The following is an 18,365-nucleotide window of genomic DNA, read 5'->3' as shown; positions in this document are numbered from 1 at the left end:
TTCCAATAATTTCAGCTCTTTTGCGAATACATTGTTTTTGTTTTCTTCTTATATGACAATTTATAACTTAAGAACAAAGTGTCTGCGATAGAGAACAATGGACAGACTCAGACCACAGGCCCATCATACAAACTTTTACAAAATTTTCATATGATGATTTATATGGATAAATTCCTCTGGGAAATTTAAGATGGTGTGTGAGTGTGAATACCTCAATTTTCAAGGCCACCAGTCACTCTGTAAGCCAAGAAGAGGATTAGGCAGGGCACCCAGGGTAAAATATGAAAGACCCAGGACTCATACCCTTTGGGCTATCCTCTAACATGAAGTCATTTGCTACACAACCTAGCGATACACTGAAACAACCACAAATACAATTTGGTTTAAATGGAATTTGTTTGCATTTATTGTATTCATATCTTTTGAGAAAGTACCTTTTTAGTGATTACCTTCCTTACCGCAACCTTGATCTCTTTGTTTCTCAAAGTAAAGATAATGGGACTGAGAAACGGAGTAATTATGGTGTAAGGTATAGACAATAGCGTGTCATCCTCTAATGTGTCAGCTGAGCTCGATTTGAAATAAATGATGGAGGCAAATGTATAGTGCACACTTACCACAATGATGTGGGCGGCACAGGTGGAGAAAGCTTTCTGGCGGCCCTCCGTGGAGGGGATGCGCAGGATGGTGGAGAGAATTAAGATGTAGGTCAACATGATGAACAGAAGGCTGCTGCCAGCCAAACCCAGCATACCAATAGTAGAGATAGACACTTCAGTTGTATTGTCGGCAGTGCAGGCTAACCTAACCACTGCCCTCATGTGACAAAAGAAGTGCCGGATGGCATTGGGGCCACAAAAGGGCAACCTAAGGATCTGAGCAGCCTCACTTAGAGATATGAGGAATCCCGCAATCCAGGAAATGACTATGAGCCAGACAATTACCCGCATATTCATAAGGACAGGATAGCGCAATGGGTGGCATATTGCAAGGTACCGATCATAGCCCATACATGTAAGAATGAGACAATTTGTTGCACCCAGTCCAAGGAAAAGAAACATTTGTGCACCACACAATGCAAAAGAGATTGTTCTGACTTTTGCTAGCAAGTCAACCAGCATTTTGGGCACAATGACTAAACTGTAACAGGTTTCAGAGCAAGACAAAGCAAAGAGGAAGATGTACATGGGAACATGGAGGCTCCAATCAGAATAAACAACGGACATTATCAGCAGATTTCCTATCACGGTTAGGATGTACATGAGCAGGAACAGGATGAAAAACGCAATCTGTACCTCTGGAGGTACAGAGAACCCAAGCAGGATAAATTCTGTCACTTGTGTGTGATTCTTCTTCATTGTGTTGTACCAGCACCTTAGAAAGAAAAAGATCACAGTTACCAAACACAAGGCTCAGTCTTATGGACAATGAGCAGCATGGATCTTTCACATTGTTACTAGTTATTAAAAAATCACTATGAGCGTACCAGGATGCGGGTGGCACTGTGGGTTAAACCACAGAGCCTAGGACTTGCCGATCAGAAGGTCAGCGGTTCGATTCCCTGCGATGAGGTGAGCTCCCGTTGCACAGTCCCTGTTCTTGCCAACCTAGCAGTTCGAAAGCACATCAAAGTGCAAGTAGATAAATAGGTACTGCTCTGGTGGGAAGGTAAACGGTGTTTCCGTGTGCTGCTCTGGTTCGCCAGAAATGGCTTAGTCATGCTGGCCACATGACCTGGAAGCTGTACACCGGCTCCCTCGGCCAATAAAGCGAGATGAGCGCCGAAACCCCAGAGTCGGTCACGACTGGATCTAATGGTCGGGGGTCCCTTTGCCTTTACCTATGAGTGCGCCTAGATTGTGTCAGAATCCCTTCTTAACCATCTGATATATTATAGTTTAATAATTACAAAATTTAATAAACCAATTATAACCTCTTTGCCTTTTTTATCAGCAAAATATGTACCACAGGGCTCAACCTCAAAAGTTCTGACTTCATCCATTTTACAACTGGTTCATCTGTCTTATGATTGTCTACACCTGTCAACTACCCTGAGACCTCCAGATATAGGGCGGTATATAAATTCAATTAATAATAATAATAAAAAAACAATAACCGACTGGCTCAAAGAAAAGGATTCAAATACAGATCTACCTAGCATCTTGTCTGACTCCAAGGATTTAAATGATGCTTCTTTCTGCAAGCTTAATTTCTTTGCCAGGATCAAAGCATTTTTAGTTTTCTCTGTCTATTTGCACAAAGCTGGCTCTCCATAAAAATACATGGAAAAACTAGCTGCAATTGCACTTTGGATTTCATTCTGAAGCAATTAGTTTAGTGGCTAAGTGTTCAAATGCATGTTTGATTCATGGAGCGCCTATCATTTACGGGTCCACACTTTTACTATATAAAGGATGGTATTTAACTAAGTTCTATTCAGAGCACCTAACTTAGGTTGTTTCTTAATTCCAGTGGGTAATACTTACCTGAATATCACTCAAAGTGGGCAGAAGCTTACTTAGTTGAATACCACCCAACCTGGACAGAGGGTTGGTGAGATCTAACTGCAGTAGTCTAAGGTTTGTTGAGGAGAGTGACACTGCCCCTTCCCCCCCCCACACACACCATACCTCTATTAAGTTCATCGCCTGAGGCATTCTTCTCCATTCCCAGATCACTTCCACTAACTGCAGTGGTTGAAATTTATATACTTTCCAACTGCACACCACTGTGTGGATCAACAAGAAGGCCAAAAATGAGATATATTTTTAAGGACATTGCCATATACCTGAGCTGGTTAACAGCTAGTTTCCCAGGTAATTCAGAACCATTAGAAGTCATGCAATAATGCTTTGGCACTCCAGAATGTGAGAGAAGATCAGTAGTGATGGAAACAAGTGAAAATTTCAAGTATGCTTGGTTGCCATCTCTGTTGATCTCATTGAGGAACCCTAAAGAATGTTGGAGTTCCCTGAAACATTGTTTGAAAACTAAGCCAATGGCTTAAATGAGTTCTCAAACAAAGCACACTTTCTGATTGTCAGAATGATCCCAATAACAGGAGGCTTACCTTCCGTTTCTGATCTGGAGCTGCAAAAAGAAAAAGAGAAGGAGGAAACTACAACTGGCCTCAGGGGGGAAAAGGGAGTAAACTCAAGTAAGGACCAAAACGTCTTGCCACAATTTCCACTGAAATCTGTGGTCCTGTTGCAAAGGAATGGGTGGAGAGCATGTCATCCCCTAACTATGCAATAAGTTTAACATTCCATTCCAAAAAGTAAAAGAGAAAGGTAGCTTAACCCTGTTTGCAGGTTGTGGGGATTCAGTGTCAAGATACCAGAGACATTCGTGGAGTGAGGCCTGTGGGGAAATTACACTAATTTGGCTCAGGAGATGTTTAATAAAGGAAAGCATATCAGATATTTCATCATTTGTTATTTACTCCAGAAAAACAAAATTAAGTTCAAGTTTCAGAAACTCAACGGGCCAATGTTTTTTAGTTTAAAAAAATACTAATTAGTCATATTTCTAATTAGTCATATTTCTTCATCTACACGCACAGCTATTTCTTACATGCATAGCTGAGATATGAAAAAGCACTCTATGTTTTTGGATCCTGTCTGTCCATTGAGCCATGCTTGGTTCACTTCTTGAATCCTTCTTAAGGACTAACCTTTCAAGAATAAAAATGGTCCAGAACTGCTGCTGACTCAAGCCCACTTTGCGAAATGCACCAAAAGAGTCTTGGGCTGTTTTTGCTGCAAGAGACTAATATGGCTACACTCTTTAAATATCTATAAAATTTAGTTGAGATTCTTTTGTAGACCACATAAACGGTTGTCTGAGGTGTTGTTGTTGTTTTTACAGAATCATAGAATTGTACAGTTGGAAGAGACCTTGAGGGTCATCCAAATTCCTGCAGTGCAAAAGTCTCGACTAGAACATCTATGACAGATGGCCATCCAACCTCTGCTTAAAAACCTCCAAGGAATATTTTCATTCCACTTCCAAAGGAGTCCATTCCATTGTTGAACAGCTCTTATGTTCAGAACATCCTTCTTGGTGTTTAGTCAGAATCTCCTTTCTTGTAACTTGAATCCCTTGGTTTGGGTCCTACCCTCCGGAGCAGGAGAAAACAGAAGAAGAAGAAGAAGAAGAAGAAGAAGAAGAAGAAGAAGAAGAGGAGGAGGAGGAGGAGGAGGAGTAGTAGTAGTAGTAGTAGTAGTAGTAGTAGTAGTTTGGATTTGATATCCCGCCTTTCACTCCCTTTAAGGAGTCTCAAAGCGGCTAACATTCTCCTTTCCCTTCCTCCCCCACAACAAACACTCTGTGAGGTGAGTGGGGCTGAGAGACTTCAGAGAAGTGTGACTGGCCCAAGGTCACCCAGCAGCTGCATGTGGAGGAGCGGAGACGCGAACCCGGTTCCCCAGATTACGAGACTACTGCTCTTAACCACTACACCACACTGGCTCACTTCAAGCTTGCTTCACCTTCTATATGACAGCTCTTTAGGTACTTTTGTTTTTAAACTAAAAATAATAATGATTTTTATTTAATTTTAACAATTCAGCCCCTTAACAATGTAGAACATTTATATACCCTTAATCTGGAAAATAAAAAAAAGAAACTTTACTGATTGAGAAAGCATAATATTATACCTATTGAGCACCAAATGTTGACAAAAAAGAAAAGAAAAAACATAGAAAATCTATAAATAGAAAATAAGACAATATTTATTGATGATAAGAGGTCAGCTTTATTTGAGTGGCAGTCATTTAGTAAAAATCTTAGAGATTCAAGTGAGTCTGGGGCAGGGATGATTATTAATGAACTAAGTGTTTCTTTTATTAGACAATGGAGAAAAGGATGTGCTTGTGTGAATGTGAATGTGGGGGGAAAGGGGGTAGAAATGGAATCCCAAGGACTTTTCCTTTTGTAGGATCACTGTAGTCATATAGAGCTATACACTGCTTTTTGAGGGATTATTATCTAGAAGACTTGCAAACGTAATAAAACTAAGCCAAACCATTGTGAAGCTATCCTTTTGTTTCCGTTCCCTCAACAACTGTAAATTATTGCTTAGTTTTTTCAGTAGGGTGACGTCCCATTTTTGAGGTGGCAAGGGCCCCATCAATGTTGATGGGCATAGCCATTCAAATGGTGTGTGTGTTGTGAATGATTATGTGGGGCGGGGCTTACCTGAGCCCCCCAATATTTTGTTCATGTTGGCACCCCTGATGTTGTGATTAACAAGTTATTGATTGATGTTATAAAGCATTGACTTCTGCTGAGTCATATTACTACCCTTGTCTAGCCTTCAATAATGTATCTTTCACTGTTCAGGAAAAAACCTCCCTCTACTAGCAAAGAACAGAGTTCAGTATACTATAGTAGAAAGTTACATTGATGGCAGCTAGCCCAAGGAATCAGGATAAATCATGTTGTTGCATTCTTCTCTTTTGAGGCACTTTTAAAAATCAGTGTTTGTGACCTTTCCACGCCCTTTCCCACACGCTCCATGCGTTTGATGGTCCTGTGAATTAGGAGGCCAGCACAATAGTAAACCCGATGTCAGCAACCTTTTGGGGCAAATGGAAATGCTACACACAAAATGGCTCCCGTGTGGAGTGGCATCACACAAAATGGCCGTCACATCCAAAAGAGCAGGAGCTCACTATTTACTCTGCATCCAGTGTGCTCCTGCTACTGGTTTGGGAAGCAGTGAGCACATTATGGTAGAAAAAATTCACATCTATCCTGTTGTTTCTTATGAAGCACCATGTGTCAATGTATCCATACACATCCCCCTTCCAAACCATCTTCAGTTTCAATTGTGAAAAAGAACAACCTAGCTATGTTTTAAATTGTCAATGTGAGGCCTGAAAGGACAAGAAAAACAGGAAGGCAGAAGTTCGTCCACCCCTCAGCATGCTAAGTGTGTGCTCCACTTCTTAGCTATGTGAACATGTGCATATGATTTACTCACATTTGTACAGAGACATGTGGGGTGCAGTCCCCAGGTCCACTCCTGGGAACACTGAGGAGCGGGTGAGGAGAATATCCATAAATTCTCTATCTTTTTCTAGGATTTCCTCATTTATAACATGAAAAAGAAGACCTCACAGTGGATTGGCTTAAGATACATGACAACAGAAATGGCATGGAAGTGGGTGGATGGCACTCACTTCCATCCACCTCTTACACGTGCCTCTTACACGTGAGTGTTGCTTTTCAATCGATTTATCTCAGATCTCTCATGATGTTTCAAAAGCACAGCTGGCTAACCACGTTAAATGGGCAGTTTTGAGCTGAAAACTGCCATGTGCATTACTGTTTCTATCTGTGTTGGGGTAGCAGCACATCCAGGTTTTTAGTAAGTAGGCAAAAGAAAGCATTCTGTCAGAATTCACTTCACTCCCTCTGTTTCTCACTTTCCCCCTCCAACCCTCAGGACCATGTCACACGATGCCTTGTTATGGAATTCAGTAGCTCATCACAAGACTTCAGAAAGAGAGGACTCATCCTCCTTGACCCCATTACTTTGATTAAAGGCCAGAATCTGAGAGTTCCTGTGGTCTTGCAGTAAGGCCCTCTCCTAACATGGGTCCCATCTACACTATACATTTAAGATAGCATCATGGCACTTTTAACTGTCATGGCTTCCCTCTAAAGGGTCATGAGCATTGCAGGTTGTTAAGGGTGCTGAGAGCTACACAGAGCTCCAATTCTTAGAGTGGTTTAACATTCTGTCCCTCTTCCCAGGGAACCATAACTTTGAGAGGGTAGTAAGAAGCCTCCTAACAACCCTCAGAACTGCTGCTGTCCCCCACAGAGGCGCCACCTTGTGCCAAATATTGAGGGAGCTGGGTGAAGACGCAGGTTGGGTGACATTGCAGGAGGAGCAAGGGGATGGAGCTGAATGCAGTGGCTGGCCGCTTCTCCTCTCTTTCCCTCAGCAGCCTTCCAGGGCAGCAGCAGCAGGAGCTAGTCACTCAAGCTGCACTCGGCTCCATGCTCGGCCACCTCTACCCCCTGATGGTAGGGAACATGGGGGTGTGTGACCCCCCCGAACATTTTTTGAGAGGCCAAAATTGCTTCGCGCCCCTGGTCTCCCAGCCACATGCTACAACATTGTTGGGGTGGGGAGGTGGGCTTGGACTCCAACCTCAGTAATTTCACTGGTCATAGTAGTGGCAGCAAAGTTTGCAAGGGAGTGCTTGTGTTGTGTCCAGAGCTCAATGAGACCAGCTGGCTTGCCTTAGTTTGCGGCAGAAATTATAAAAGAAGCTGCTGTCTAGGGTTGTGCTGTTGCACTGGATAAGGAAAAAGCCCCCTTCTTATCTCAGCAGGTATTTCTGGTTGGTTGGTTGGTTGGTTGGTTGGTTATTTATTTATTTATTTATTTATTTATTTATTTATTTATTCATTTATTTAGAGTTTGTATTGAACTGCATTAACTGTTCATTGAACGGTTTGTTTTTTTCCTTGACTATGTTCTTTAGCACTGGCTCTATGGATGGAAATATGGTCTTGTCTACTTCGCTGTTCAGCTTTGTTGTTGGGAGAGCAGCATGCAAATACTAAATCAAAAGCAGCACCTGAAAGAAAAGCATCAGAAATGGCACCGCAGAGGCAAAGGGCATTTCTCGGTGGGTGGGGAAGGAGGTGAGCATGTGAAAAGTATTGGTGTACATCCTCAGTCACTTACAGAATGCTATGAACAAATGCTCTAGATCAGTTTATTGCTCTGGATCTGGTGTGTGTGTGTGTGTGTGTGTGTGTGTGTGTGTGCCCCCACTCATGAGAATCCTTCCAGAAGGGTACTCCAAAACACACAGCCATTGCAGCAACAACAGGCCACACAACAGAGACACAAACATGGAGCCCACACAGCCGTGCCCTCCTCCATTCTACACAGGTGTGACTTTGCCCCAAAGGAAAAATGAATCACATCAGAAAGGGCCATACTCTGAAACCAGCAGACTTCCAGGACACCCCAACACAGACCTCAAGGTGGCTATTCATGAACCAGAGGAGGAAAACTTCATCATGAACTTGCTGAATGAACACTTATCAGGAAATTCAAGTGTATTTCATCTGGTCTGTATTAAGATCATGGGGTTGGAACCCTCTACAGATGTTCATTAGCCAATAAATAGCAGGATGTTGTCCTCAGCGCTTCTTTGTGACTTGTTATTGTAAATATTTTCCAATAATTTCAGCTCTTTTGCGAATACATTGTTTTTGTTTTCTTCTTATATGACAATTTATAACTTAAGAACAAAGTGTCTGCGATAGAGAACAATGGACAGACTCAGACCACATGGCCATCATAGAAACTGTTATAAAATTTGCATATGATGATTTATATGGATAGATACCTCTGGGAAATTTAAGATGGTGTTTGAGTGTGAGTACTTCAATTTGCAAGGCCACCAGTCACTCTGTAAGCCAAGAAGAGGATTAGGCAGGGCACCCAGGGTCAAATATGAAAGACCCAGGACTCATACCCTTTGGGCTATCCTCTAACATGAAGACATTTGCTACACAACCTAGTGATACACTGAAACAACCACAAATGCAATTTGGTTTAAATGGAATTTGTTTGCATTTATTGTATTCATATCTTTTGGGAAAGTACCTTTTTAGTGATTACCTTCCTTACCGCAACCTTGATTTCCTTGTTTCTCAAAGTAAAGATAATGGGACTGAGAAATGGAGTAATTATGGTGTAAGGTATAGACAATAGCGTGTCATCCTCTAATGTGTCAGCTGAGCTCGATTTGAAATAAATGATGGAGGCAAATGTATAGTGCACACTTACCACAATGATGTGGGCGGCACAGGTGGAGAAAGCTTTCTGGCGGCTCTCCGTGGAGGGGATGCGCAGGATGGTGGAGAGAATTAAGATGTAGGTCAACATGATGAACAGAAGGCTGCTGGCCAGAACCAGCATGGTGATAGTAGAGATTGTCACTTCAGTCGTATTGTCGACAGTGCAGGCTAATCTAACCACTGCCCTCATGTGACAAAAGAAGTGCCGGATGGCATTGGGGCCACAAAAGGGCAACCTAAGGATCTGAGCAGCCTCACTTAGAGATATGAGGAATCCCAAAATCCAGGAAATGGCTATGAGCCAGACAATTACCCGCGTGTTCATAAGAAGAGGATAGCGCAATGGGTGGCATATTGCTAGGTACCGATCATAGCCCATACATTGAAGAATGAGACAGTTTGCTGAACCCACTCCAAGGAAAAGAAACATTTGTGCACCACACAACGCAAAAGAGATTGTTCTGACTTTTGCTAGCAAGTCAACCAGCATTTTGGGCACAATGACTAAACTGTAACAGGTTTCAGAGCAAGACAAAGCAAAGAGGAAGATGTACATGGGAACATGGAGGCTCCAATCAGAATAAACAACGGACATTATCAGCAGATTTCCTATCACGGTTAGGATGTACATGAGCAGGAACAGGATGAAAAACGCAATCTGTACCTCTGGAGGTACAGAGAACCCAAGCAGGATAAATTCTGTCACTTGTGTGTGATTCTTCTTCATTGTGTTGTACCAGCACCTTAGAAAGAAAAAGATCACAGTTACCAAACACAAGGCTCAGTCTTATGGACAATGAGCAGCATCGATCTTTCACATTGTTAAATTAAATCATAATAATAATAATAATAATAATAATAAAGCAACCGACTGGCTCAAAGAAAAGGACTCAAAGACAGATCTACCTAGCATCTTGTCTGACTCCAAGGATTTAAATGATGCTTCTTTCTGCAGGCTTAATTTCTTTGCCAGGATCAAAGCATTTTTTGTTTTCTCTTCCTATTTGCACAAAACTGGCTCTCCGTAAAAAATACATGAAAAAACTAGCTGCAATTGCGCTTTGGATTTTATTCTGAAGCAATTAGTTTAGTGGCTAAATGGTCAACTGCATTTTTGATTCAAGGAGCGCCTATCATTTACGGGTCCACACTTTTACTATATAAAGGATGGTATTTAACTAAGTTCTATTCAGAGCACCTAACTTAGGTTATGTTTATTAATTTCAGTGGGTCTACTCTGAGTAATACTTACTTGAATATCATTCAAGTGGGCAGAAGTGAGCGGTGGTGAGATCTTACTGCAGTAGTCTAAGGTGTGTTGAGGAGAGTGACACTGCCCCTTTCCTCTCCTGCACCATACCTCTATTAAGTTCATCGCCTGAGGCATTCTTCTCCATTCCCAGATCACTTCCACTAACTGCAGTGGTTGAAATTTATATACTTTCCAACTGCACACCGCTGTGTGGATCAAGAAGGCAAAAAATGATATATATTTTTAAGGACATTGCCATATACCTGAGCTGGTTAACAGCTAGTTTCCCAGGTAATTCAGCACCATTAGAAGTCATGCAATAATGCTTTGGCACTCCAGAATATGAGAGAAGATCAGTAGTGATGGAAACAAGTGAAAATTTCAAGGATGCTTGGTTGCCATCTCTGTTGATCTCATTGAGGAACCCTAAAGAATGTTGGAGTTCCCTGAAACATTGTTTGAAAACTAAGCCAATGGCTTAAATGAGTTCTCAAGCAAAGCACACTTTCTGATTGTCAGAATGATCCCAATAACAGGAGGCTTACCTTCCGTTTCTGATCTGGAGCTGCAAAAAGAAAAAGAGAAGGAGGAAACTACAACTGGACTCAGGGGAAAAAATGGAGTAAACTCAAGTAAGGACCAAAACGCCTTGCCACAATTTCCACTGAAATCTGTGGTCCTGTTGCAAAGGAATGGGTGGAGAGCATGTCATCCCCTAACCATGCAAAATGTTTAACATGCCATTCCAAAAAGAGAGAGAGAAAGGAAGGGAGGGATTTTAACCTTGTTCATGTGGGGATTCAGTGTCAAGATCCCAGAGACACTCAGGGAGCGAGACCTGTAGGGAAATTACACTAATTTGGCTCAGGAGCTGTTTACGAAAGGAAAGCTTATCAGATATTTCATCATTTGTTATTTACTCTAGAAAATCAAAATTAAATTCAAGTTTCAGAAACTCAAAGGGCCAATGTTTTTGAGTTTCAAAAACCACACAATTCTGATCAATGTATGTGGCCTTTCCAAGCCCTTTCCTGCACACCCCATGCTTTTGATGGTCCTGTGAATTAGGAGGCCAACACAATGATAAACCAGATGTCAGTGACTTTTGGGGGCAAATGGAAATGCAGTGGGTGCTACACACAAAATGGCTCCCATGCGGAGTGGCATCACACAAATTGGCTGCCCCATCCAGAAGAGCAGAAAGAGACAGGGCTGCAAAATGGTGCATGCATACATCAACCACCTTACCGGTGGGGGAGAAAGACACCTTCATCAGCCACTGCTGCACTCGCTCCCATAGAAAGCCCGTGAACCTCTTTTCTTTTCACAATAGTTAGGACGGTAAGTGCCCATCATGGCATCCAATGAAACATGGAAACATTTTAGAGGGCATGCACATCGTACGAGAGGCTGAAAACAGTAACCGAGCAAGAAGACCAAATAGTCTCTAAGGCATTGTAGATTTGAGTGGATATTTAATGAAACCTTTTGTGAGTGCCATAGGATGTACTTTCAGGCCTAGGATTAGGTTACTTTTGTAGGGATAATGAAGAACTATTCTAGGTTTCACACCTTCTCTAACTTCCATGAACTGCCTCATGCCTCAGGTACTCACAGGAGATTTGTCTAGCTAGTAGTTACTGAAAGTGGTGGAAGAGAATAGGAAGCACTCAAGAGTTCTTACCCAGAAGCTGATCCTTGCATCATGCAACCTTGCATCATGCAACAGCTGCACCAAAGGGTGAGCACCAGATACTCAGGTGAGTACCACAAGCACTCAATTAGCAAACATAGTATATCCGATAATAATTACTGGATGGAATGAGCACCTTTAAATGGCAAGGGAATTACCCATTAGATAACAATGGGTCTCAAAGTGAACCATTAACAGTGGGATCAGGCATTAAACAGGGATGTGTTATCACCCCAACTCTATTATCTTAATCAACATTGTTGAAGGGAAACTCCCCACCAGAGTAGAAATCATATATTGAAGAGATGGAAAGCTCTTTAATCTGAGTAGGCTGAAAGCAAAGAGTAAGGTTATCATAACTTCCGTCATGGAGCTTCAGTATGCTGATGACAAAGTAGTGTGTGCACACTCAGAGGATGACCTCCAAACTGTATTTTTCGCTCTATAACACGCACCCGACCATAACACGCACATAGTTTTTAGAGGAGGAAAACAAGAAAAAAAATATTCTAAAAGAAACAGTGGATGTCCGACCATAATGCCGTGAAGATGGAGATGAACCAAACAACTGCTGGCACTTTCAGATGGAGGATGAATGACACATTATTTAGAGACAAAGAATTCTGTAAAAAGGCCCAAAAAACATTAAAAGACTATTTTGAGATTAAAATGAGGACCAATGTGGAAAAAAGAGTAATCTGGGACGCAAGCAAAGCGGTTATGAGAGGTTTCTTGATACAACAAAATGCAATAAAAAAGAAAAGCCAAAATGAGAAAAGGGATAAAATTTTGGAAAAAAATAAAGAAGGAGAAAAGAAATTAAGATCAAAACCAAAGTCTCAGGAGATCTTGAGAGAAATTAAATTATATCAAATTCAGTATATGGAACTGATGAATCAAGAAATAGAATGGAAAATTAAACAAATGAGACAGAAAACGTTTGAATCAGCGGATAAATGTGGGAAATTTTTGGCTTGGCAATTGAAGAAGAGACAGAAACTAAATACAGTGACAAATTTAGAAGTGGATGGAAAGAACATTAATAATCCAATTGAAATTAGAAGCTGCTTCCAGAGATATTTTAAACAATTGTACGCACAAGGGCCACAAAAAGACACCGACATAGAACGATTTTTGGAGAAAAATGGGATGAAGGAAATTTCAAATGAAGGCAAAGCAATTTTGAATCAGAAAATAACTGAACAAGAAATAGAAGGTGCCATTCAAAACATGCAACTGGGCAAATCTCCGGGGCCTGATGGACTGACTTCCAAATACTATAAGACTTTAAAAGAATGGCTAATACAACCTTTGAAGGAAGTCTGCAACGAAATTCTTGAGGGGAAAGAAGCACCTGAAACGTGGAAAGAGGCTTATATCATGCTTATACCGAAGACAGAGACTGAAAAGACTCAACTTAAAAACTACCGCCCAATCTCCTTACTAAATGTGGATTATAAAATTTTTGCTGATATTTTAGCGAAGAGACTGAAAAAAGTTTTGATGGGGGAGATTCACAGGGACCAATCGGGCTTTCTCCCGAGAAGGCATCTATCAGATAATGTAAGGAATATAATAGACATTTTGGAAATGCTAGAAGTTAACATAAACACAAAAGCTGTTCTGATATTTGTGGACACGGAGAAAGCCTTTGACAATATTTCCTGGACTTTTTTGAAAAAGAATCTCCATGGGATGGGGGTAGGCCAAGGTTTTGAAAACGGTATAGGCGCAATATATCCTGAACAAAAAGCAAAGTTAATTGTAAATAATGTAGTTACAGAAGAATTTAAGATAGAAAAAGGGACACGTCAGGGGTGCCCAATTTCCCCACTACTTTTTATTTTGGTCCTGGAGGTTTTGCTGAACATGATAAGAAAAGACCAGCTGGTCAAAGGGGTTCAGGTTGGAGCGAGACAATATAAATTGAGAGCATTCGCAGATGACTTGGTACTTACATTACAAGAGCCAGAATCTAGCACTAAAAGGGTTTTGGAATTAATACAAGAGTTTGGTCAAGTGGCAGGATTTAAATTAAACAAATCAAAGACTAAGGTATTAGAGAAAAACTTAACAGCAGGGGAGAAGGAGAGGTTTCAGAATGAAACAGGTTTAACTGTGGTTAAGAGTGTAAAATATTTGGGGATTGATATGACAGCTAAAAATATGAATCTATTTAAAGACAATTATGAGAAATGTTGGAATCAAGTGAAAAAAGATTTAGAAATTTGGTCAAACTTGAAGCTTTCCTTGTCTGGTCGAATCGCAGCTATCAAGATGAATGTATTGCCTAGAATGTTATTTTTGTTCCAAACATTGCAAATTGTTGATAAGATGGAGTGTTTTAAGAGATGGCAGCGAGATATCTCTAAATTTATCTGGCAGGGCAAAAAACCCAGAATAAAATTTAAGATTTTAACTGATGCAAAGGAAAGAGGGGGATTTGCCCTGCCAGACTTGAAACTTTGCTATGAATCAGCAGCTTTCTGCTGGTTGAAGGATTGGCTGCTTCTTGAGAACACAGACACCTTAGATTTGGAAGGTTTTAATAACTTTTTTGGGTGGCATGCATATTTGTGGTATGACAAGGTTAAGGTTCATAAAGGCTTTAAAAACCATATTGTCAGGAAAGCATTGTATAATGTTTGGATTAAATATAAAGATTTGTTGGAGAATAAAACTCCAATGTGATTGTCACCAATGGAGGCAAAGGCATTGAAAAAACTTAACATGGAGTCTAAATGGCCAAAATATTGTGAAATCCTAGAGCAGGAGGGCAATAAGTGGAAATTGCAGAGTTTTGAGAATCTAAAAGACAAAGTGCGAGATTGGCTTCACTATTATCAAATAATGGAGGTTTATAAGCTGGACAGGAAAATTGGTTTCCAGGTGGAAAAGTCAAAATTGGAAACAGAACTGTTAGAATCCAATACTAAGAATTTGTCAAAAATGTATAACTTGCTGTTGAAATGGAACACGCAGGATGAAACGGTTAAATCAGCTATGATTAAGTGGGCGCAAGATATTGGACACAATATTATGTTTGCTGACTAGGAAAAGTTGTGGACCACTGGTATGAAATTTACGGCGTGTAACGCCTTGAGAGAAAATATTATGAAAATGATTTATAGGTGGTACATGACCCCAGTCAAGCTTGCAAAAGTTTACCACTTATCAGATAATAAATGTTGGAAGTGTAAAGAAAATGAAGGCTCATTCTTTCACCTCTGGTGGACGTGCCCAAGGATTAAGGCTTTCTGGGAAATGATATATAATGAAATGAAAAAGGTATTTAAATATACCTTCTTGAAGAAACTAGAGGCCTTTCTCCTGGGTATGGTTAGCCATGTGGTGTTAAAGAAGGATAGAACTTTGTTTTTGTATGCCACAACAGCAGCAAGAATCCTTATTGCAAAGTATTGGAAGACACCAGATCTACCCACTTTGGAAGAATGGCAGATGAAAATGACAGACTACATGGGACTGGCAGAGATGACGGGCAGAATCCGAGACCAGGAGAAGGAGACAGTGGAAGAAGATTGGAAGAAATTTAAAGACTACCTTAATAAATACTATAAGATTAATGAATGCTAGATTGACACGGGTTTAAAAGCATTGTGGTTTTCAGAGATCTTGATTAAGAAAAGGAATGGAATTAGTAAAAAACTTTTGGGAAATAAGGGAATGGATTTGCTGATTGGATAATGAAACTAGAATACAAAACGGGGAGGTATGAGGAAGTCGGGGAAAATAGGTTGAGAAAATAAGGCTTGAAATTATACTTGTTGTTTGTTGTTTGTTTTGTTTTTATTGTTGTTGTTTGTATTTGTATGTTTTCATTGGAAATTTTAATAAATATCATTTTTAAAAAAAAGAAACAGTGGATGTATGATTTTTGTGGTTCATGCTGTGGCCACAGACATGTGATCTGACAGTGAGTTTGGAGTAGCCCAATGCAAAAATCCAGTCTTTGTAACCACGTTTTAAGTGGGGAGGGAAGGAAAAGCACTCAAGGGACAAGGAGCATGCGTAGGGTGTGTGGAGAAGGATGCTGCTAATACAGTGGTACCTCGCAAGACGAATGCCTCGCAAGACAAAAAACTCGCTAGACGAAAGGGTTTTTTGTTTTTTGAGCTGCTTCGCAAGACGATTTTCCCTATGGGCTTGCTTCGCAAGACGGAAACGTCTTGCAAGTTTGTTTCCTTTTTCTTAACACCGTTAATACAGTTGCGACTTGACTTCGAGGAGCAACTCATAGAACGCGGTGTGGTAGCCTTTTTTGAGGTTTTTAAAGCTTTTTGAGGTTTTTGAAGCTTTTCCAAAACTTTCCCGACACCGTGCTTCGCAAGACGAAAAAAATCGCAAGACGACAAAACTCGCAGAACGAATTAATTTCGTCTTGCGAGGCACCACTGTAATGCAGAAGAGGGGTATAAGGGGAGAAGGCTCCTCTCCTCTCCCACTTTGCTCCTTTAAAGCAAGCAGGCTCTGCTTTTCTCCCTCCTCCACGCTCATCCCCGGCTTAGCGAGCTGAAAAACTTTGCTGCTATGTAGCGAGCTGAGTGGGGAGGAGAGAGGGACAGAGAGCCTGCTTGCTTTAAAGGAACCAACCGGACAGGAGCTGCTTACACTCGTGTAAGCGGCTCCTCTCCTCTCCCGCTTTGCTCCTTTAAAGAAGCAGACTCTCTGTCCCTCTCTCCTCCCCACTCAGCGGCTCTTCTCCCACTTTGCTGTTTCAAAGCGAGCCACGGAGGAGGGAAGGAAGGGGAACCATGGATCCTCTGCTCACGACTGCAGCAGATCCCCCCCGCCACCCGTAGGCATTCCCTCCATAACACGCACAAACATTTCCCTTACTTTCTAGGAGGAAAAAAGTGAGTGTTATGGTGCAAAAAATACGGTATCCTAAATATATTCACAGAAACTTATGGAATGCTTGGCCAAAGTGCTGCACCAACAAGCACAAAACAACCCCTCTGCAGCACCAGAAATCCAACTTAATGGTGTAATGTTGGAAAATGTCAATCACTTTTCCTTCCTGGGCAGTTATCTTTCCACAAGGGCTGACACTGATGCTGAAATCCAGCATCGTCTGAGCTCTGCGAGCACAGCTTTCTCCCAATTGAAGTGCATAGTGTTTGCGGACCATGACATTCACAGGGAAACCAAATTGCTTGTTTACAAAGCTATGATACTACCAACTTTACTGTACGCTTGTGAAACATGGACCACTTATAAACATCATCTTCAAATTGTAAATGATTCCATCAATGGTGTCTCCAAAACATTTTACACATTACTTGGGAAGACAGGCGAACTAATGCCAGTGTACTGGAAGAAGCAAAGATCACCAGTGTCAAAGCAATGATTCTTCAACATCAACTTTGTTGGACGGGTCATGTTGTTTGGATGCCTACTCTATTCTCAACTTAAGAATGGAAAGCGAAATACCGGTGGACGATAAAAGAGGTTTAAAGACACTCTCAAGGCAAAAAAAAAAAAGGTGTATAAGCACTGATAACTGGGAAACACTGGCCTGCGAGTGCGCCAATTAGGAACAACCTTTACCAAAGGTGTCATGGACTCTGAAGAAGCACAATCTCTGGATGAAAGGGAGAAACAAGCTAAGAGGAAGGCATGTTTGGGAAACCCTCACCGTGATCAACTCCCACCTGGAAACCTATGTCCCCACTGTGGAAGGACATGTGGATGCAGAACTGGCCTCCGAAGTCACTTATGGACTCACTGTTAAGACCATGTTCATGGAAGACATCTTATTCAGCTATGAGTGATCACCAAAGGAGAAGACGACCCATTAGAAATGTCTCCAGAAACTTAACTTCCTAGGTCATCAGCAGATGTTGATTTGGCACTCAGTTAATAGCATTATTATGCACTCAAACTTCCCTAACTGAATTTATGAACTTTTCCCCATGATTTGGGAGAGAACCATGTGGATGATTGCTCTGTCCAATGGTTACATGGTTAACAAGTCAAGGATTGGCTTTCAGAACATTAGCCCTGTTGTGAATGTAGCCACAGATCAATCACAGAAACTCCACAGCCATGATATGTAGTGGGAAAGGACTATATGCCAGGATACAGCCCCAAATGTCATCACGTGAAATTGCAGTGCAAAACTCCTGCAATTTTCTGAGTAAATGGGGTTGCAATGAATTTTTTCTAGAGACAACATGGAAATGAACACTAAACTTGCATTAAGTTCCACTAAATTTCCTGAAGTGGCTTTTATGTTGTGTCACGTAAAATGCAAAAATTAATAGGTAATGAAGTGTTGTGAACACAGAATGAAGTACCATGGCCTGATTGCAAACTAATACATAGTCATCTGCTCCAACATGTAGTTAATGGAGGACAATTCTACCAACAGTTGCAAGTCATGACAGCTACTGATAAATGAAACTAAATGCTGAGAGATAGTTTATCTATTATAGATGCTGGAGACGGATAAAATAGGCTTCAGTTCAAAACAGGATGCTAGACTAGATGGCCTGATACTGTTAGGCACGCCCAAACGTCTGAAAAATACATACACATTAACTGTAGAAGGACAAGCCATGTATT

At 41.1% G+C, this 18,365-nt stretch overlaps 2 protein-coding genes across 5 annotated transcripts; both read right to left on the bottom strand.

Moving 5' to 3' along the window:
- Positions 1 to 321: 321 nt before the first annotated feature.
- LOC309335505 (olfactory receptor 10X1-like) lies at positions 322 to 5,930 on the bottom strand. 3 transcript variants are annotated; one of them, XM_081850562.1, is made up of 2 exons: positions 5,403 to 5,930; positions 322 to 1,374 (listed from the first exon to the last, which is right to left on the bottom strand). In XM_081850562.1, coding segments are annotated over exons 1-2 (963 nt in total). In that variant the 5' UTR covers positions 5,405 to 5,930; the 3' UTR covers positions 322 to 413. The 3 variants fall into 3 exon arrangements, with proteins under 3 accessions (XP_081706688.1, XP_081706689.1, XP_081706690.1); XM_081850563.1 differs by lacking the exon at positions 5,403 to 5,930 and adding an exon at positions 3,071 to 3,461; XM_081850564.1 differs by lacking the exon at positions 5,403 to 5,930 and adding an exon at positions 2,487 to 2,513.
- A 2,334-nt stretch (positions 5,931 to 8,264) lies between these two features.
- LOC309335506 (olfactory receptor 10X1-like) lies at positions 8,265 to 10,675 on the bottom strand. 2 transcript variants are annotated; one of them, XM_081850565.1, is made up of 2 exons: positions 10,633 to 10,675; positions 8,265 to 9,578 (listed from the first exon to the last, which is right to left on the bottom strand). In XM_081850565.1, exon 2 carries the CDS (start codon positions 9,560 to 9,562, stop codon positions 8,621 to 8,623), a length of 942 nt encoding a protein of 313 aa, XP_081706691.1. In that variant the 5' UTR covers positions 9,563 to 9,578; positions 10,633 to 10,675; the 3' UTR covers positions 8,265 to 8,620. The 2 variants fall into 2 exon arrangements, with proteins under 2 accessions (XP_081706691.1, XP_081706692.1); XM_081850566.1 differs by lacking the exon at positions 10,633 to 10,675 and adding an exon at positions 10,196 to 10,568.
- Between the last annotated feature and the right edge of the window lie 7,690 nt (positions 10,676 to 18,365).

This window comes from Podarcis erhardii (genome assembly GCF_964252035.2).
Source record: "Podarcis erhardii genome assembly, chromosome: 2".
Taxonomy (NCBI): domain Eukaryota; kingdom Metazoa; phylum Chordata; class Lepidosauria; order Squamata; family Lacertidae; genus Podarcis; species Podarcis erhardii.
The sequence above is the reverse complement of the archived record's forward strand: the minus strand, read 5'-3'. Positions and strand labels throughout refer to the sequence as shown.